Source organism: Rhincodon typus, chromosome 31 (assembly GCF_021869965.1).
Source record: "Rhincodon typus isolate 14 chromosome 31, sRhiTyp1.1, whole genome shotgun sequence".
Lineage (NCBI taxonomy): Eukaryota > Metazoa > Chordata > Chondrichthyes > Orectolobiformes > Rhincodontidae > Rhincodon > Rhincodon typus.
This window is the reverse complement of record NC_063362.1, coordinates 246652-268927: the sequence shown is the minus strand read 5'-3', so window position 1 is coordinate 268927 and position 22276 is coordinate 246652. Positions and strand designations below refer to the sequence as shown.

Below are 22276 nucleotides of genomic sequence, written 5' to 3'. Positions count from 1 at the left end.
TATACTGATTGTACTGACTGTACTGATTATACTGACTGTACTGATTATACTGAATATACTGATTGTACTGACTGTACTGATTATACTGACTGTGCTGATTATACTGAATATACTGACTGTACTGATTGTATTAACTATAACGATTGTACTAACTACTGATTGTACTGACTGTACTGATTGTACTGACTGTACTGATTATACTGACTGCACTGATTGTACTGATTGTGCTGATTGTACTGACTGTACTGATTATACTGAATATACTGATTGTACTGACTGTACTGATTGTACTGACTGCACTGATTATACTGACTACTGATTGTATTAACTATAATGATTGTACTAACTGTACTGATTGTACTAACTGCACTGATTGTACTGATTGTATTGATTATACTGAATATACTGATTGTACGGACTGTACTGATTGTACTAACTGTATTGATTATACTGAATATACTGATTGTACTGACTGTACTGATTATACTGAATATACTGATTCTACTGACTGTGCTGATTGTACTGAATATACCGATTGTACTGACTGTACTGATTGTACTGAATATACTGATTGTACTGACTGTGCTGATTGTACTGACTGTACTGATTATACTGAATATACTGATTGTACTGACTGTACTGATTGTACTGAGTGTACTGAATATACTGATTGTACTGACTGTACTGATTGTGCTGATTGTACTAACTGTACTGATTATACTGAATATGCTGATTGTACTGACTGTACTGATTATACTGCATATACTGATTATACTGAATATACTGATTGTACTGTCTGTACTGATTGTACTGACTGTACTGATTATACTGACTGCACTGATTGTACTGACTGTGCTGTTTATACTGAATATACTGATTGTACTGAGTGTACTGATTGTACTGACTGTACTGATTGTACTGACTGTGCTGATTGTACTGACTGTATTGATTGTACTGACTGTACTGATTATACTGACTGCACTGATTGTACTGACTGTGCTGTTTATACTGAATATACTGATTGTACTGAGTGTACTGATTGTACTGAATATACTGATTGTACTGACTGTACTGATTGTACTGAATATACTGATTGTACTGACTGTACTAACTGTACTGATTATACTGACTGTACTGATAATACTGAATGTGCTGATTATACTGACTACACTGATTGTACTGACTGTGCTTACTATGCTGATTGGACTGATTTGTGCGGCAAGACACAGCCCTAGGGTGAAGGTTTGCATGACTAATAATTAATTCACCCTTCTTTTTCTCTACCTCCTCTCCATCCCACTATACAAGAACAATTGGAACCATTGATAACCAACATCAGAATGAAAGATTTATAGAACATAGAACTGTACAGGCCCTTCGGCCCACGATGTTATGCTGACCTATTTTCCTACGCTAAGATCAAAACTACCCTGCATACCCTATATTATACTTTCATCCATGTGCCTATCAAACAGTCGCTTAAATGTCCCTAATGTAGCTGACTCTACTACCACCACTGGCAGTGCATTCCACACACCTACCACTCTCTGTGTGAAGAACCTACCTCTGACATCTCCCCTATACCTTCCTCCAATCACCTTAAAATTATGCCCCCTCGTGACAGTGATTTCCACCCTGGGAAAAAGTCTCCAGCTATTCACTCTATTTATGCCTCTCATCATCTTGTACAACCTCCATCAAGTCACCTATCATCCTTCTTCACTCCAATGAAAAAAGCCCTCGCTCCCTCAACCTTTCCTCATAAGACCTGCCCTCCAGTCCAGGCAGCATCCTGGTAAATCTCCTCTGCACCCTCTCTAAAGCTTCCACATCGTTCCTATAATGAGGTGACCAGAACTGAACACAATATTCCAAGTGTGGTCTAACCAGGGTTTTATAGAGCTGCAGCATAACCTCATGGCTCTTAAACTCATTTCCCCTGCCAATGAAAGCCAACACACCATATGCCTTCTTTACAACCCTATCAACTTGGCTAGCACCTTTGAGGGATCTATGGACGTGGACTCCAAGATCCCTCTGTTCCTCCACACTGCTGAGAATCCTGCTATTAACCCTGTATTCTGCATTCAAATTTGACGTTCCAAAATGAATCACTTCACACTTTTCTGGGTTGAATTCCATCTGCCACTTCTTTGCCCAGCTCTGCATCCTATCAATGTCCCATTGCAACCTACAACAGCCCTCCATGCTGTCCACAACTCCACGATCCTTCATGAGATCGGCAAACTTACTAACCCACCCTTCCACTTCCTTATCCAAGTCATTTATAAAGATCACAAAGATCAGAGGTCCCAGAACAGTTCCCTGTGGAACACCACTGGTCACCGAGCTCTAGGCCGAATACTTTCCATCTACTACCACTTTCTGTCTTCTATTGGACAGCCAATTCTGTATCCAGACAGCCAAATTTCCCTGAATCCCATGTCTCCTTACTTTCTGAATGAGCCTACCATGGGAAACCTTATCAAATGCCTTGCTAAAACCCATATATACCGCATCCACCACTCTACCTTCATCAATGTGTTTTGTCACATCCTCAAAGAATTCTATAAGACTTGTGAGGCATGACCTGCCCCTCACAAAGCTATGATAACTATTTCTAATCAAAATATGCTTTTTCAAATAATCATAAATACTATCTCTCAGAATCCTCTCCAATAATTTATGCACCACAGAAGTAAGACTGACTGGTCTGTAATTCCCAGGATTATTCCTATTCCCTTTCTTGAACAAGGGAATAACATTTGCCACCCTCCAATCTTCTGGTACTACTCCAGTGGACAGTGAGGACGTAAAGATCATCCCCAAAGGTGCAGCAACCTCCTCCCTTGCTTCCTATAGAAACCTCAGATATATCCCATTCTGCCCTCAAGGGACTTATGTATTCTCATATTTTTCAAAATTTCTAGCACACCCTCTTTCCTAACATCAACCTGTTGAGCATATCTGCCTGTTTTATGCTGTCCTCACAAACTACAATGTCCCTCTCACTGGTGTATACTGAAGCAAAGTATTCATTAAGGACCTCCCTCTTACTCCAGCAAAACCTTATAATTACTCAAAACTCAATGAAGTGTCACCTCCATCTTCATGCTAAAGATCCTTGCTCAGCTGGCATGGTTTAATGGGCTTTGTTTTTGGCAGATTGATGCCCTTTCACTCAATGATATTTCCTCCAGTTAATTCCTCTTCCTGAGACTGTAAAACAAGCTGCTAATGTACACCAATTCACTGGCTGCCATCCTGAAAAAGAACCCTTTATCCCCTTTCTGCAAGTCCTGCTCATCCTCTATCCATGCCAGTACCTTGCCCCTAACACCACGGCACCTTTTATTATTTTGCAGCATTCTGTGTGGCACCTCGTCAAAGGTCTTCTGGAAATTCAAATAGATCACATCCGCTAGCTGTCCTAAATTTTAATTTGCCTGTTAGCTCCTCAAAAAATTTTAACAGCTTTGTCAGGCATGACCTCCTTTTGACAAAGCCATGTTGACTCAACCCTATTTTACCATGCACTTCCATGTATTCCACAATCTTATCATTAAGAATGCACTCTAACGACTAAGGTCAGGCCAACTGACCTATAGTTTCCTGTCCTCTGCCTCCCTCCCTCCTGAAACAGTATGTTAATTTAGCCAGTGGCTTCAGTGATTCTGAAAGGTCACCACCAATCCCTGCTATCTCCTTCAGAATCCTGGGTGGGTGGGGGGGAGATAGTCCATCTGGTCTGCGTGATTTATCCATCTTCAGACCTTTCAGCTTTCCCAGCACCTTCTCCTTAGTGATGACACTGCATTCACATCCTCCCCCTGACAATCAAGGCACAATTGATCATTTAGGACTGAAATTAGGGGAAATTTCTTCACTCAACAGGATTATCAATATTCGGAATTCACTGCACTAGAGGATTGTGGATGCTTCATCGTTGAGCAATCTCAAAATGAAGATTGATAGATGTTCACTGGGGATATGGGGAGCAGGCAGAACAGTGACATTGAAGCCAAAATTAGCTGTAAACATATCAAATAACAGAACAGGCCTAAGGGACAAAATGGTCTACTTCTGCTGATATTTCTTATACTGTTTTGATGAAGTTACAAATTCATAAATCTTTAATTACTTGGTTTCTAATGTTATCTGCCATTTATCTTTCCTTTGTGGAGAAATGCAGACAAGCAGCAAGCCACCTGGATTTTCAGTGTCAAGGCTTGACTCAGTCCCCCGGCCTTGGGAGAAAGTGCCAGAGAAGACAGGGGGCTACTGGTGAGCCTCCCTCAGGTATTGAGACCCTGGGCAGGGTAGACGTGCTGCCTAGTATGAACTGCTGACCAATCAGAAGCTGCCAGCTCTTTCGCTGTTTTGGGCATAAAGAAGGGTGTGGCAGCTGTTGGGAGAGAATCCTGGAGTCCAAAGGTCATGTACCACCAAGGGCAAAGATACATTGTGTGTGATGGAGGGTTTCTCAGGTCACGATTCACTGAGCATGGGGCAAGGGGTTGGAAGCAAGGGCAGAGAATGGCCCAAAGGGAGTAGTTTGTTATCCATTGGCCAGTCCCTCACCTTTTATTGAGACACACCATCCCCTGCAAGAGGAGAAATTATAGGAAGAAATGATTTAGAGAGGACTCAGTGCAGTAGAATGTGATTTCAATGGATATTTATAATATAAGGAGGCAAGGTCACATCGTTACAGCTTGTTGGGAGCAAAGGGAAAAGTTCAAAAGGACTCTGGCCATTGATAAAATAGAAGGAAATTTTTTTTCAGTTTCAGGGCCTCTTGCGCCACAGTGATAGAGTGCCCACCCCTGGACTGGGAGGGCTGAATTCAAGTCCCACCTGCTCCAGATGAGGGTAATAACATCTCTGAACAGGTTGATTAGAAAAATAGGTTAAATTAAACAAAAGGAAATGTTTGCACTGCAGAAACGTCATGTTGGGAGAGAAAGATAGATTTAATAAGCATCACATATTAAATGACAAGGGATTCCCAATCTCTATCATTGTAATCATTTTCAGGCAACTATTCTCGCTACTCATTAAAATGTTCTTAAGGAATATTTAATATTAATTTAAACCAGTGCTAAACAGCTGGCAGGCAAATTCTCACATGTGTTCCATATTTAGGGAAATAATGATAAACAGCAGTAGAAAATAATGACTTACTTCATTGTAAGACCTGCTAGCTGGGAATAAGGTCCGAAAAGTGGAACCAAATCCAATTATGTTAAAGAGACACGAGGACATAAGACTCTTCAAGACTACCAGCATTGCATCCTTTACAACAGCAAAAAAACGCAAAGTGTTAGTGCATTGAAGTGGACATAAAATATTACCCATGAATACTTCAATCAGAATAACTAGACGCAGCCATAAGTTAGTGCCTGTAAATCATGTTCCTTACAATGGAAGCCAGTTAAAGCAACTATCGACTGCTGTCACTGGAATTAATTTGCATAAAATAGTCACCTGGAGAGAGGCGCACAGAAACAAAAAGAAATTGAATAAATGATAGGTCTGACGTTGGATATTTTTGTGTGAGTTCTCTTCACGTAACCTTTGAATAAACATCCAGAAGCTAAATCTACAGTGAGGTAAACTCCCTACACACATCCCAGAGACATGCTGATTGATTTTTTTTTGTTAATTAATCATGGGACATGGAACATAGGTGTTGCTGGCTGGGCCAGCATTTACTGCCCATCCCTAGCTGCCCTTGTGAAGGTGGTGGTGAACTGCCTTCTTGAACCGCTTCAGTCCATGTGCTGTAGGTTGACCCACAATTCTCTTACGGAGAGAATTCCAGGATTTTGACCTAGTGACAGTTAAGGAGTGGTGATATATTTTCATGATGTGGAGGTGCCGGTGTTGGACTGGAGTGGACAAGTGGACAGTCACACGACACCAGGTTATAGTCCAACAGGTTTATTTGAAAACACAGCTTTTGGAGCCTTGTTCCAGGTATTATTTCCAAATCAGGATGGTGAGTGGCTTGGAGGGGAACTTGCAGGTGGTGCTGTTCCCATGTATCTGCTGCCCTTGTCCTTCTAGATGTAAGTAGTCATGGGTTTGGAAAGTGTTATGTAAGGATCTTTTGTGAATTTCTGCCATGGATCTTATAGACAGCACACACTACTGCTTCTAAGAGTCGCCAATGGATGGAGTGGATATTTGTGCTTGTGGTGCTAATCAAGTGTGCTGCTTTGTCCTAGATAGTGTCAGCTTCTGACTGTTGTTGGAGCTGCATCCATCCAGATAAGTCAGGAGTGTTTCATCACCATCCTGACTTTGTAGATGGTGGACAGGCTTTGGAGAGTGAGGAGGTAAGTTACTCGCTGTAGTATTCCAGGCCTCTGACCTGCACTTGTAGCCATTGTGTTTATGTGGTGAGTCCAGCTGAGTGTCTGGTCAATGGTAAACCCTAGGATATTGATAATGGGGGATTCAGTGATTGTAACACCATTGAATGTCAAGTTGCAGTGGTTATATTGTCTTCTATTAGAGATAGTCATTCCCTAGCATTTGTGTTGTGTGAATATTACTTGCCACTTATCAGCCCAAGCTGGATACTGTCTAGCATTTGAATATGGACTGCTTCAATATCTGATGAGTTATATTGTACATTGTATGGTTCAATCAGATCACCTATCATTCTTCTAAACTCTAATGATTAAAGGCCCAACCTATTTGGCTGTTCTTGATAAGTCAACCCTTTCAGTCCAGGAATCAGCCTAGTGAATATTTTTGAACAACCTCCAAAGCCAATACATCTTTTTATATTTACAGAGACCAAAACTGTACATCGCACTCTAGGTATGGCCTCACCAACAGCCTGTACAGTTATAACAATACTTTGAGATAGCAAGAACTGCAGATGCTGGAGTCAGAGACACCTATCTGCCCCACCCATCCCACTGACCAATCCCTACCACTCCCAACCTGCACTCACCTATCACCATCCCACCTACCTTCCCCAGACCCACCCCTCCTCTCTCTAGTTATTTCCCAGCTCCCTTGCCCCTCCCCATTTCTGAAGAAAGGTCCTGACCCAAAACATCAACTTTCCTGCTCCTCTTATGCTGCCTGGCCTGCTGTGTTTCTCCAGCTCCACGCTGTGGCACAGTGGCTCAGTGGTTAGCACTGCTGCTTCACAGCGCCAGGCACCTGGGTTCAATTCCACCGTCGGGTGACTGTCTGTGTGGAGTTTGCACATTCTCCCTGTGTCTGAGCGGGTTTCTTCTGGGTGCCGTGGTTTCCTCCCACAGTCCAAAAATGTACAGTTTAGGGTGGATTGGCCATGCTAAATTGCCCATAGTGTCCACAGATATGTGGGTTAGACATGGGAAGTGCAGAGTTAAAGGGATAGGATTGCAGGGCAATGGGGGTCTGGGTGGATAGCCTTTGGAGGGTCGGTGTGGACTCAATGGGCTGAATGGTTGCTTCCACACCATAGGGATTCTATGATTAGCAAATTTAGATGCATTACATCCTGGTTCTTCCTCCAAGTTATTAATATACAAAATAAATAAATAAAGTCCTAGACTGTACATTGTGGCATTCCACTAGCTAGGTCTTTTCAGCAGGAAGGAGAATAAAAAATGGCAATTGTCAGAGTGATAATGTTTGTTAATGAGGCTTGTTAATGTCTTGATTAAGATTAGGAAAAGTATTCAATAGCTATTAATCGACTGTGAACATATGAAAAAGGAGCAGCTACGATTCTGAATGTGGGATGTAAGGGGTAAGTCGCAGCAAGGCAATAAACAATTTCTGCAAAGAAAAGAAACATGTCTTAGATTCCAAGTCAGTTGGTGAGATTGAAACTATTAATATCACAAGCTTGAGGTCATTCTCACAGATTCAATGGAAATATTCTACAAAGTGATCATCTAAACTCTGTATTGGTCTCCCTAAAACAGAGGAGCCTGCATAGTAAACAACAAATGCAATGTGCTAAATTTAAATAAAAAACAGAAGTCAATCACTGTTTGGCCTACAAGGAGTTTTTGGAGCTCTGGATGGTGTGAAGCAGGGAGATAAAAGTGTAAATGCTACAGATACAGCACCGGCACAGGAAGGTACCATGGGAAGGGGAAGTAGTTTTGTTTGTTTTAATTGTTTCAAAGGATCAGGACATGGTTAGCTAGCCCAGCATGTGCTGCCCATTCTGAGTTGCTGTTAAGAAAATGGTGTTGAACTGCAACGTGTCTCTGCTATCATCAGTTACCTGTGACTTAGGATTCAGTGACAACCTTGTGCAGTTGGTGAGTGTCATGCCACCAGCAGACATTGCCTCCCTGGTTCCATTGTTGTTCAATAAAGTTACCATCCTCTGATTCGCCAGGAGAAAGAACATCCACTCCAATGCGTCTTTAATACCAGGGAGATGCCTATCTCTGGTGCCTGAGTGGCACCTGATGCATATAGTGTCCTCGTTTTATTGATTGATTGATATATTGTCACTTGTACCAAAATACAGTAAAACGTTTTGCTTATGAGCGGTACAGGCAGTTCACAGCAAGCAAAGGACGTACAGATCAAAAAGGCTGAGACAGAGGCCAACAGGTTACATTGCACACGGTGTGCTCTAGACAAGATCAATGTTAGTGAGATCAGCATTATTTGTGGCTAGAGGGTCCACTCATCAGTATAATAACAGCCAGGAAGAAGCTGTTCCTGAACCTGCTCATGCATGAGTTCAGGCTTCTGTATCTTCCACCTGATGGAAGAGCATTACCAGGATGTGATGGGTCTTTAATAATGTTGGCTGCCTTTCTGCAGCAGTGAACCATGTAAAGGGAGTCTATGGATGGAAGGTTGGCTTCCATGATGATCTGGGCTGTGCACACAGCCTTCTGTATTTTCTTACAGTCCTGGTCAGAACAGTTGTCATACCAGGCTGTTATGCAGCTGGACAGTATGCTTTCAATGGTACATCTGTAGAAGTTGGTGAGGGACCTTATGGACATGCCAAATTTCTTGAGCCGACTGACAAAGAAGAGGCATTGCTGTGCCTTCTTTATTGTCACATTCATGTGGGAAGTCCAGGATGTGGGAAATCAGTTATCGTCCCTCTGAGGAACTTGACATTCTCCACCCTCTCAACCTCAGTTCCGTTGATGTAGATGGGGGCGTGTTCTCCTCCTTTCTTTCTGAAGTCAATGATCAGTTCTCTAGTTTTGCTGATGTTGAGAGAGAGGTTGTTCTCATTGCACCACGTCACCAAGCCCTCTATCTCCCTTCCATATTTTGACTCATCATTGTTAGATATCTGTCCCACTACAGAGAAGAAGGCTGAGAGGAGATCTGATAGCAGTTTTCAAAACCATGAGAGGGCTGGACAGAGTAGGTTAGATGTGCAGGTTAGGGTGGATTGGCCATAGGAAATTCAGGGTCACAGGAATAAGGTAGTGGGGTGAATTTGGGTGGGATTCTATTTGGAGAGTCAGTGCGGACTTGTTGGGCCAAATGGCCTGTTTCCACACTGTAGGGATTCTGTGACTAGATGGGATGAAGCTGTTTCCACATGTAAAAGAAACAAGAATGAGATAGCACATATTGAAGGTCATGTTTGAGTGAAGCAAGGTTGATGTTAGAAAAAGCTTTTTCACATGTTGAGTAGTTAGACTCTGGAATGCACTGTTTGGAAGTGTGACTGAGGCACTCCAGAGAACATTGGAGGTTTCTGTGGACAATAATTGAACACATGGATGAAGGGAAAAGGCAGGAGATTGGCTGATTTCTTTGGTGGTACAGACTTGATGGGCTGAATAGCCTCCTTCTATACTGTAATATTCTGTCATTCTGCAATGCACGGGGACCTCCTGCAAGAGGCAATGCAAGGCCATTCCTGACTATCAAGCTGGTGGCCAGGACCCCATAACCCCCATAAAATTCCAGCCAATGTTTCAGGTCTGTGACCTTTCGCCAATTACATTCTGTTTTTATTCTTGTAGATGTTAAGCTGCAGGATCCACAAATCTCTGGAATAAATAACTAATCAAAATTACCTACAAGACAATTTAATAAATCAATATGTGCAGGATTGGTTCAGGTACTGGATTGGTTTATTTAATTCGCTACTAATTTAGCCTGTTCTCTTCATCTGAGACCCTCCGCTGAACTTTGGCTCATATCTCTTTGGGCTTCAACTCATTGCTACAGCAGCTGCGTTCTGTTGTCAGCACAATCAGTAGCACCTAGAATATAAAACTGAAAGTGAATTATTGAAACAACCACAGCATTGGGAGAGTCAGCTTTTCTCCAATTCATCAAAGGAAATAATTGACCTCTACTTAGCAATTACACTGTGTGGCACATTTGAATTGGGATCTCACTGCTTGGGCGCATGTCAGACACAAATGTTTTTTCTTCACTTGATGATGCAATATGTTGGGAGACTCTTGGAAATTGTTGAGGAACATGACACTACTTGGGAATGTGCCCTTCAATAAACAGTGAACAGCAAAGGCATAATTGTTGTTCTTACCTTGACACAACTGATATTCACTCCACTCATACTTCCACTACAGTCTATTAGAAAAATGAACTCGCCCTGTGCCATCCTTAAATCTGGGGAAGCAGTCTTCAAATCAGGACAGAAGTTCAACATGATGACAGGATTGTGCCCAATATCTTTGTTGAGGCGTTTTCTAATGATCTCAGACTGTCAGGAATAAAGCACATATCTAATTGACCATAAATGAAACATAGAAACATAGAAAATAAGTGCAGGAGTAGGCCATCCAGCCCTTCAAACCTGTTCTACCATTCAATGTGATCATGTCTGATCATGCAATTTCAAATTCCGCTCCCACTTTCTCCCCATATCCCTTGATCCCTTTGGCCACAAGGGCCGTATCCAGCCCCCTCTTGAATATATCTAACAAACTGGCCCCAACAGCTTCCTGTGGGAGAGAATTCCACATCTTAGTCCTGACTGGTATACCCCTTATTCTTAGACTGTGAAGTGAATAATTAATCTGCATAAAATCTAAATTTTCCAGAAAACCTGTGGAAATTGTGCAGAATTTGAAATAACAAAGGTTAGAATAAACCAGGATATTTTCAACAGCCAAATAACTTGCTGCTGCTAAATTTCTGGAACTACATTGTGTGGCCCACTCCTGCTCCTAATCCATATGTTCATATGTTTGTATGTGTGCTGGGTGAGCAGTGGCATCACTGTGTTCTCATCCCAGTTAATATTGTTACTGGACAAGTCAGATCCCAGAATGAAATCTGGCTTGATAGATCAGTTTTTTATTTGTTGTATTTAACTTGGTGGTCTTTTACTGGAACATAAATACACAATACTGCCAATATTGTTTTAACAATAAAACAAAAGTTACTGCAGAAAAGAAACTCTATTGTTTTGAACAAATAAACTAAACTTTCACTAAAGAAAATTAGAAAACAACAATTTACAAGGACATGCAACTTGGGCATTGAACGGGATTAACATGAGGAACATAGAGTTAACAACCAAGCACTTTAAATGGCCAACGCAGTCAAGATAAATGCCACCCATATGTTAGTCACAATGTGGTTCACGAAATCTAATTCAAACTCTGTTTTCTTTGGAAGGGATACTAATTCTTCACTTTTGAATATTTAGCTTCAGAACTCACTCAAAAGCATTTCCATCTCAGACTGCCTTACATACTGCTCACGTCTCAGTAGTTTAACTCCTTAGAATCATACATTACAGATGAAGCCCTTCAGTACATCAAGTCTGCACTGACAAAAAAAACTGATCTAAATCTACACTCATGCCAGTTTCCAGCACTACACGCTCATGCCAGTTTCCAGCACTAGGTGCATAACCTTGAACGTGATGACATTTCAAGTATTTGTCCAAGTACTTTTTAAAGGATGTGAGGTGTTTTGCCTCATCTAGTCTCCCAGGTAGTGCATTCCAGATTCCGACCACCCTCTGGGTGAAAAAATATTTCACTCTAAACCTCCTGCCTTTCACCTTAAAATTATGCCCCTTGTTAATGACCTTTTAACTAAGGGAAACAGCTATTTTCTAACCACCCTGACAAAGCCCCTCATAATTTTATACACCTCAGTAAGCACCCCCTCAGTCTCCACTGTCTCAAAGGAAACAACCCAAGTTTATCCAGGAACAAAAACAGGAATTGCTGGAAAAGATCAGCAGGTCTGGCAGCATCTGTTGGGAGAAACCGTTCTGAGGAAGAGTCACCGGACCCGAAATGTTAACTCTGATTTCTCTTCACAGATGCTGCCAGACCTGCTGATCTTTTCCAGCAATTTCTGTTTTTGGTCCTGATTTACAGCGTCCACAGTTCTTTCAGTTTTTACTAAGTTTATCCAGCCTCTCTTCATAGCTAAAAATGCTCCAACGCAGGCAACATCCTGATGAATCTCCTCTGCACCCCTTCCAGTGTAATCACATTCAATAATATGGCAATCAGACTGCATCTGCACCAGTACTAAACAGTTCTGGCTCAACCAAAGTTCTGTCGAGCTTCAACATAACCTCCCCTGTTCTTATTATCTCTGCCATGAGCGATAAAGACATGTCCCATATGTCTTCTTAACTAACCTATTAACCTGTCCTGCCACCTCAGGGGCCTGTGGACAAGCACTCCAGAATCCCTCGGTTTCTACCTAGCATCCTGCCATTCATTGAGTACTCCCTAGTCTTACTTCCCCAGGATTCCTGAGACTGTCCCAAGTATCTCATTACTGGCACAAATTCAGCTTATATCAAACATCTCACTTTACTGAGAGGTTGCTGTATTTCTCCATGCTCTAATCTTTCTCAGCTGTTTAAAGCGACTACTGCTTGTTTGCTTCCTTCACTATGTTTTCAGTTGAAATGAACTTCTTTAGCTTTCAGGGACTTTTCCTGCACTAACTGACTACACTCTGACTTGTGCTGGGCCTATTTTCTTTGCTTCAGCACTCTCTAAACTCCAAACTGCAGTTAACCTCTCTTCCAGCAAACAGATAAATTGAGAACAGAGAAAATCCTTAAGCACCATCTATCACCATGACAGTGTAGCCCTGTTTAAGCAACCATTGATCCAATCTTTAAGTTAATGGCACCTCGTTTACAATTCTTCTTTAATCTGATCAAGTAAATATATTATACAATTTTTAAGTTCATCAAAAGCTTTTATTATAATTTAGCTCTAATTCCTAAACAAAACATCTCCCTGAACTGAACCTATTTGCAATCAGTGTGGATAGCATTATTCCAGCTTTTCAGCTCAAAAAGCTCACCTGCTCTTTTATGAGGAAATTCCAGAATACAAGTATCATAGAACTGTAGAAAATAGAAATATAGAAAATGTGGCCCTTCAAGTCTGCTCCCTGAATCATTATGATCACAGCTGGTCATCCAACTTAATACCCTGTTCCCACTTTTCCTCCATAACTTTGATTCCTTTGCCCAAGTGCTACATCCAATTCCTTTCTGAAGTCATATGATGTTTTGGCTTTGAATGCTTTCTGTGGTAGCAAATTCCACAGCTCACCACTCTCTGGGTGAATAAGTTTCTCCTCACCTCAATCCTAAATGATTTACCTATATCCTTATACTGTAACCCCTGGTTCTAGACTCCCCCATCATCAAGTCCATCATTTCTGTGTATATCCTGTCTAGTCTTGTTAGGATTTTGTAGGTTTCTGTGAGATCTCCTCTCATTCTTCTGAACCCCAAAGAATATGATCCTAACCGATTCAACCTCTCCTCATATGTCATCCCCACGATCCCAGGAATCAGTTTGGTCAACCTTTGATACACTCCCTCCAGAGTAAGAGAATCCTTCCTCAGTTAAGGAGACCAAACTGCACGCAATGTTCCAGGTGCAGTCTCACCAAGGCTTTGTACAATTGCAGCAAGACATCCCTGCTCCTACTCAAATCCTTTCGCTATGAAGGCCAACACACCAACTGCCTTGTTCACCACCTGCTGTACCTGCATGCTTACTTTCAGTGACTGGTTTATAAGGACACCCAGGTCTTGTTGCATATTCATCTTTCTCAATTCATAGCCATTCAGATAATAATTCCTGTTTTTGCTACCAAAATGGATTACATCACATTTATCCACATTATACTACGTCTGCCATGTATTTACTCACTCATTCAACCTGACCAAATCACACTGAAGCAACATCCTCACAGCTCACCCTCCCACTCAGATTTATCTCATATCAAAATTTAGAGACATTATGTTTATATTATAGTTATGTTATATTTCCTCCTTTAAATCATTAATAGATATTGTGAATAGCTGAAGTCTTAGCACTGCAGTATCCACTAGTCATTGCCAGCCATTTGGAAAATTACTAATTTCTTCTTTACTCTTTCCTGTCTCCCATTTCCTTTCCTTCTTAATATACTACCCACAATCCCGTGTGCTTTAATTTTCCATGGTAATCTCTTATGTGGCACTTTGTCAAAAACTTTCTGAATATCCAAATAAACTAAATCCACTGGATCCCCTTCATCAACTCAAGTTACATCCCCAAAGAATTCAGTAGATTTGTCAAGCATGATTTTCGTTTCATAAATTCCTACTAGTTCTGTTTGATCTGCCACTGTTTTCCAAATGCTCAGCTATTAATTCTTTCAAAATGGACACTAGAATTCTCCCCACTACCAATGTCAGGCTGATTTGTCTGTAATTCCCAGTTTTCACGCTCCCTCACTTTTTAAATAGTGGAGTTACATTAGATGTCCTGCAATCTGTGTGAACTGTTCTAGAGTTTATAGAATCTTCGAAGATGACCACCAATCATCCAATATTTCTAAGGCCGCATTCTTAAGTGCTCTGGAGTGTAGATTTTCAGGGCCTGGGAATTTATCGGCCTTCAAATCCAACAACTTCCCCAACACTGTTTCCTTCCTAATACTGATTTCCTTCAGTTCCTCCCTCTGACTAACCCCTGTGTTCTGGTATATTATTTGTGTCCTCCTTCGTGAACTCAGAATCAAAATATGTCTTTAGTTGGTCAGCCATTTCTTTGTTCCGCATTATAAATTTTCCTGTTTCTGACTATAAAGGACCTACATTTGTCTTCACCGATGACTTTTCTCTTTGCATATATATGGAAGCTTCTACAGTCAGTTCTTACATTCCCCACAAGCTTACGCTCATACTCCATTTTCCCTTTCCTAATCAATACCTTGGTCCTTCTTTGCTGCATTCTAAACTGCTCCCACTCCTCAGGTCTGTTGCTTTTACTGGCCAATTTGTGCGCCTGTTCCTTGGATCTAATACTATCTGTAATTTCACTTGTAGGTCATGATTTGGCCTCAGTTAACAAGGCAGTGTGTTCCTGAGCATGTTCCATCACATTAAGTAAATCTGCATTGTTGGAAAAACATATTCCGAGAGAAACCTATGGAACTGTTCATGGAGCATCAAACAAGTGCAGGAAACAAGCACAAAGTTAATATAAACACAAAATAAACATGAAAATACGCAAAAAGAATACATTTAATGTTTCTTGCATCAGATATAAGATAGCTCATCTGGAGGTGGAAAGATGTGAACAGTTTTTAAAACCTTATCAAACCTTAAGTACAGGAGGCCACAGCCAAGACTGAACTGAACAAACAGGAGGCTAAGTTTGGCACACATTTATTTCTCTCCACAGCTCAGAGTCAGTGTTTGTGAATTAGGGGCACATTATTGGAATGATGGATCATAAAGTAAAAACCATGTTATGGTGAAACTGTGTTCATTGAAACATGTTAATTGAAGATTATTTGTATCCAGCTAAGAATCCTGACAACACAGCCACCAATGGCAGGGGAAGATTGAGAAATGCAACAAAAAGTCTGCTTTGAAACACAGATTCTGGAATAATACAAATTAGGATACAACATAGACTTCTTGAAGTGATTTAAACACAAGACTGAGATATTTTAAAGTAGAATGAAAATGCTAGAAATAGTTATGACAACCTCAGAGAAATAAAGTTAATGATTCAGATTTGTGTCTTTTCATCAGAATTTAGATTGCTAGGGATTAGGTATCAGTGTAGGTTAATGAGCATGGGGTGATGCTGAATGATTTTGCCCCCAAGGAACAGTGGTTTAGGTTAAGCTGAGGTTTTGGAAGATGCAATGGTAACCAAGACATGTTGTGAAGTGTTACCAAGAGGAAGCCTGGGAAGAATGAAAATCATGGATTTAAAATGGATCTTCAGGACTATGTAGTTAATAGTGTGGCGGTGGGAAGAGAAGTCATTGTGGTAAATATAAGCAAATAGATAAGAATGGTAAGAGTGGAGTGATTAGATGGTGTGGCATTTTTAAAGTGGATCCAGGAGGGCTTTTTGTGTCAGTGTGTATAGTCCCGTAGAGATGGGGCAGTGCTAGACCTAATCCTAAGGAATGAAGCCAGTCAAGTGGCTGAAGTTTCAGTTGGTGAATACTTTGGGATATTGACCATAACTCTCCAAGTTTCAAAGTCATTATGGAAAGGGATAAATAGTGCAGAACGGGGGAAGGCCAATTTCAATATCATTAGACAGAATCTGAAAAACATAGAATGGGAACATGTAAGTCTACACTTGGAAAGTGGACGTCTTTTAAATGTAGTACAGTGGGAACTTGGGCCAGTGTGTTCCTCTAAGTATGAAGGGCAAGGGCAGAGCACAATGGGGAACCCTAGAGGTCAAGGGATATTGAGAGTTTAATAAAATAAAAGAAGGATGCATATGTTAGGTACAGAACATTAAAAACAGGACCCTCCAGGAGTATAGTGAGTGTAGAGGGCTGCTTAAAAAATAAAGAATGAAGAGAGGCCACAAAATATCTTTAGTAAATAGAGTTAAGGAAAACCCCCAAGGCATTTTATAAGTATATTAAGAGTAAGATGATTACCAGGGAAAGAGTGGGGGCAATTAGAGATAAAGAGTCAATCAGTCTGTGAAGCAAAAGGGTATGGGTAAGGTCTTCAATGAATACTTCTCATCCGTATTTACAAAGGAGAAAGACATTGTAGCCAGGGATATCAGTTGGGATGTTGAGCTTCTAGAACATATTAAGATTAGAAGGGAGAAGGTATTAGATGTTTTAGCGAGCATAAAGGTGCATAAATCTCCAAAGCCTGATTAGATGTATCCCAGGCTGCTATGGGAGGCAAGGAAGGAAGTTGCTGAGCCCTGGCAGAGTAGCTTAACACTTCACTGGCCAGAGGTGAAATGCCAAATGACTAGAGGATATCTAATGTAGTTACTTTTTTCAAGAAGGGCAGCAGGGATAGGGCAGGCAATTACAGACCATTCAGCTCACCATCAATGGTAGGGAAATTATTGGAAAGATTTCTGAAGGACAGGATTACACAGTGCTTGGAAAGACAAGGATTGGTCAGGGATAGTCAGCATGGATTTGTTGGAGGGAGATCTGGTCTGACTAATTTAATTGAGTATTTTGAAAAGGTGACTAAATATATTGATGAGGGTAGCGCATTTGATGTGGTTTAATGGACTTTAATATGGCCTATAACAAGGTCCCACATGGAAGATTGGTGCAAAAGGTAAGAGCACAGAGGATCCAAGAAAAGTTGGCAAACTTAGTCCTAAATTGGCCTTCAAATAGAAGGAAAAGAGTGATGGTGGAGGGTTTTGTAATTGGAAGCCTGTGACCAGTGATGTACCACAGGGATTGGCGCTGGGACCCTTACTGTTTGTTATGTACATTAATGAATTAATGTGAATGTAGGAGATATAATTTAAAAATTTGTAAGTGACACAAAAATTGCTGTTGTTGTTGATAGTGAGGAGGATCTTCTCAGGCTACAGTCTGTTATTGATTAGCTGGCAAATTGGGCACAGCAATGGCAGATGGAATTTAACAGTGATAGGTATGAAGTTATGGATTTGGGAGCTCTAATAAGGGCAGGATATACACAAAGAATGGTAAGTACTAAGGGAGTACTGAGGAACAAAGGGACATTGGTGTACATATCCATAGATCTCTGAAGGTGTCAGAATAGGTAGACAGTCTGATGAAGAAGGGATACAGGATGCTTGCTTTTATTAGCTGAGGTGGAGAATATAGAAGCAGGGAAGACTTGTTACAACTTTATAAAAGATTGGTTAGGCCACAGATGGAATACTGTGTACAGTTCTGTTCGCTACACTATCAGAAGGACATGATTGCACTGGAGAGTGTGCAGAGGAGATTCACCAAGATGTTTCCTGGGATAGAAAGTCTCAGTTATGAGGACAGCCTGGATAGACTGGGTTTTTCTGTCTTGGAGCTGAGGAAGCTGACTTGGGATCTAAGTGAGGTATACAAAATTATGAGAGGCATGGATAAGGTAGATCATGACAATCTTTTCCCCATGACAGACATGCCTAAGATCAGATGGCATAAGTTTAAGGTGAGGAATACCTAGTCTAGAGGGAATCTGAGAAAAATATTTTCACCCAGAGAGTAGTAATCTTGCAACATTTAAAAAGCATCTGGACAAGCATTTAAAATGCCAGGCCATAGTAGGCTATGGACCATGTGTAGGTAAATTGGATTAGTGTCATTTGGTGTTTGGTGGTCATAATAGACATGGTGGCTGAAAGGCCTGTTAAGTTTGATGACCGTATGGAGCCAAAAACAGCTAGTGTACTGAGCTGGATAACAGTGAAGTTGTTCTGGAGGAGAGTGATGTAGTTGACTGTGTGAAAAGCTAAAGACAGGTTGAGAAGGATGAGAAAATTATGAATTTGGTTGGGGAGGAGATGGAATCAGAATCCAGATTAAGAACTAAAGACATTCTGTAGCTTTGTTGTATGATCAGAAGTAAATCATTACCTTCTTTTCTGAACTGGGGTCCTTCCTGGTTCCTTTAATGAAATCATTCCTTCCTTTTAGGAATTGCTCATATTCATCGGGTGTCATGTCTCCACTTTCTATTAAGATATGTGGCATATGAGGTTCTGAGAAAAATAAGCACAGCATTTTATCAGACAAACAATTATTAAAGTCAAAACTGCTGGAGAAAACCAAGAAGTCCAATAACAGCTGTAGACAGAACTAGAGTTAATGGCGGGAATCTTCCTTAGCTGTGAATGATGAGGGTTATCATGAGAAATTTGAGAAAATCAGGTGAAGTGTTGAACAGGGCCCTTCTCGACATTGAGACTGAGAGGTCATATTTTCCAAACAAGTCCCAGACATCAACATAGGACATGGAATAGTACAGCACAAGTACAGGTCTTTCAGCCCACCTGTGCTGACCATGTTACCATCTACTGTAATCCCATCCGCCTGCACATGTTCCATATCCCTCTATTATCTGCTGTTCATGTCTCTGTCTAAATGCCTCCTAAATCTTGCTATTGTATCTGCTTCTACCACCTTCCCTGGCAGTTATGGAAGGCTTTGCAGGTCACACTGGCACAACCAGCTGGCCATGTCTCATATTCAAAGGGGAGTAGTCTTCAGTCAAGTCAAATGTGGGCCCTGACACTCAGGTGGTCTGATACAGTCAGTCAAAAGTGGCTTCCATTCACAGTCTAGGGACCTCGGGCATAGCCAGATGTCACTAGTGGTGGTCAGGATCAGAAAGTACATCTTACTATAGTCAGAGGAGTAGGCCACAGTCAATTCTGTAGGTTCAGTTAGGAGATTCATGGAAGGACTCAATGTTGGGGATTAGAGGCATTAACCTGGGATGCGGAGGGGCAAAGACTGTGAAAGCTGGAAACTTGACATGTAATGGAGAGAGATGGAAGTGCATTGGATGACAAGGGATACTGCAGGGTGAGAGGTCACCACTATCATGGCCTAGGCAAGGGAAGTTTGCAACAAAATGGAGAACAAGACCAAATTGTAGTTTTGGAGCTCAGGAGTTAAGATTGAGTGTTAGAGTCATAGTTTGAGCTGGAAACTTGTGTGGATCAGTAAAGATGAGCTCTCCAGGCTGCACTGGATAGTGGAACATGCAGGTTTGGGTTGGGGGAACCTGATGTCTGGCCTGAATTTGGATCTCTGTGCCCAGTGCGACCTGCATAACCTATCACAACTTGTTGAACGTTAAATGCCGCACATGAATGGAAATTGGCTGTGACCATGTCTAGAGTGGATAAAGTCAGTGTTTGTTTGCTGCCCACGGGCTTATCCTCTGATCATCAGTATAGGCCCTTCAGAGGGCAATTACATCAACCGTGCATGTGCAAACTATAAATTGAAATAATCTGTATTCATTGCCCCCAACCTGGGAAATGCAGGGGTGACCAACTGGGTGCTGTAGAAACTCTGGGCACAAGCAATCCTGACCACATCACTGGAAACTACAGATTGTGAAGCAGAAGTAATCCCAGGGGATCTTAAAGTGACCCCTGAGAAACCCAAAGTACAAAACTAATGAGGGATCTTGTTGCCTGCACAGTGGTACTGAATTGATGCCTTTCTCTTTGAACTCTAAGTATTCTGCACCATGCTCTGATCTGCAACGCTGCCTTTTCTGGGTGATGTGGGCCCGGGAGGACAAGGTCTCAGTCCTCATGCAGCATGGACAGTCTCCTACTCTTCCTTTGTCACGTGCCTGGTGCTGCATTCATCAGAAGAAGGTTCTATGTTAAAGGTCCATGTGGAACCATTCCATGGCCCTCCTTGTCAGAGTGCCCCATGTCCCACTTGCTGGAGAATTGGGTGAAACCCTACCTTCTGATCGCTCTTATTACTAAGGAGCTGTTCTGTGTCTAATATTCCCCACACCGTTCATTGGAAACCTGTCCAATGAATCCAGCCATAGCGGGTCTTCTCATCGTTGTTGCTATGGGGATGAAATGAAGGAAGAACAGATATGTCAGTGTGCTGAGTTGCTATGGGGATGAAATGAAGGAAGAACAGATATGTCAGTGTGCTGAGGAACAGCAGCAACCTCCAGCAGCTGCTGAACATCCTCCATCAGTCAGTGTGGGTCCAGGCTCCATCAGTCAGTAGAGGCCTGAGCTCCAGTCCATCAGTGTGGGCCCATACTCCATCGTCAGTGTAAACCCAGTCTTCATTGGTCAATATAGAAAATAAAACATAGCCTTAGGACTAAGAACAGTACAGCAGAGGTAAATGTCTGTGCTGACCATGATGCCATTCAAAATTGATCCCATCTGCCTGCACATGGTCCGTATCTCTCAATTCCATCATTGTTCATGCCTGTGTCTAAATGCCTCTTAAATGGTGCTATCAGATCTGTTCCTACCACCTCCCTGGCAACGTTTTCAAAATCAACCTATTTCCTGATATTATAACACATTGCTGGAGCAGGTGGGACTTGAACCTGGGGCTTTTGGCTCAGGTGTAAAGACACTACCATTGCACCTGAAGAGCTTCCAAAGTCATTGCGGGCCTGAGCTCCATCGGTCAGTGCAGCCCTGAGCTCCATCGGTCAGTGCAGCCCTGAACTCCATCGGTCAGTGCGGGCCTGAGCTCCATCGGTCAGTGCGAGCCTGAGCTCCATCGGTCAGTGCAGGCCTGAGCTCCATCGGTCAGTGCGGGGTGTGGCCAAGTTAAAATTTGAACCCTTTACCATTCAAAAGGAAAATGCAATTTCATTTATGTAAATCCTTTTAATAGAAGAACTAAGTTGTGATTTAGATTTATGTGGGAAAAATATCAATTTGTAAACATTAAATGTCCAATGGCTTTGAAGTGTAAGTATGGTTGGGAAATGTGCAGATGATGTTGTATTACTGTGGTTTTAGATTATGGTTTTAATCAGGACCACGACTGTCCCTTGATAATGGAGCTGGAACAAATGGAACGGTGTGAATATAAATTACATGCTAACCATATGTTACATCGTAGCTGTTGTAGTTTGAAATGATCATGGGTAAAATAATGACAATAGATGTTTGAGATGAGAAAAGTAATTAATTTTACTTCATTATACTGAAAATGAAAGTTCACTGGACAACATGAATTAGAGTCAAGGGTAACCTTGTAGAAGTTTGTGGAATCATGAGGGACATGGATGGGGTGAGCGGCGGGGTGTATTCCCAAAGGTAGGAGAGTTCAAAACTATGGGCCATGGGTTTGGAGTAAGACTGGAAAGATTTAGGGGGAATCTGGAGGGGGCAACTTTTTCACATAGAAGGTGGTATGTATACGGGGTGAACTGCCAGAGGATGTGGTTCCTGTAGGTTTGGTTACAACATTTTAGAAGACATTTGAGCAGGTACATGAATGGTTTAGAGGGATATGAGCCAAACAAAGGCAAATGGAACTAGTTCAGTTTGGGAAACATGGACAGCATTGACAAGTTGGG

The 22276-nt window shown here is 41.6% G+C and overlaps 1 protein-coding gene across 1 annotated transcript in view; it reads right to left on the bottom strand.

Moving 5' to 3' along the window:
* Positions 1-22276, bottom strand: part of vwa5b1 (von Willebrand factor A domain containing 5B1) — a 207043-nt gene that overhangs the window by 115171 nt on the left and 69596 nt on the right. Inside the window, exons 7-9 of the mRNA XM_048614851.1 lie at positions 18820-18944; positions 10508-10684; positions 5185-5295 (exon numbers count right to left, since the gene is read on the bottom strand). Coding sequence (XP_048470808.1) covers positions 5185-5295; positions 10508-10684; positions 18820-18944 — 413 coding nt within the window. The remainder of the gene's footprint in view (positions 1-5184; positions 5296-10507; positions 10685-18819; positions 18945-22276) is intronic.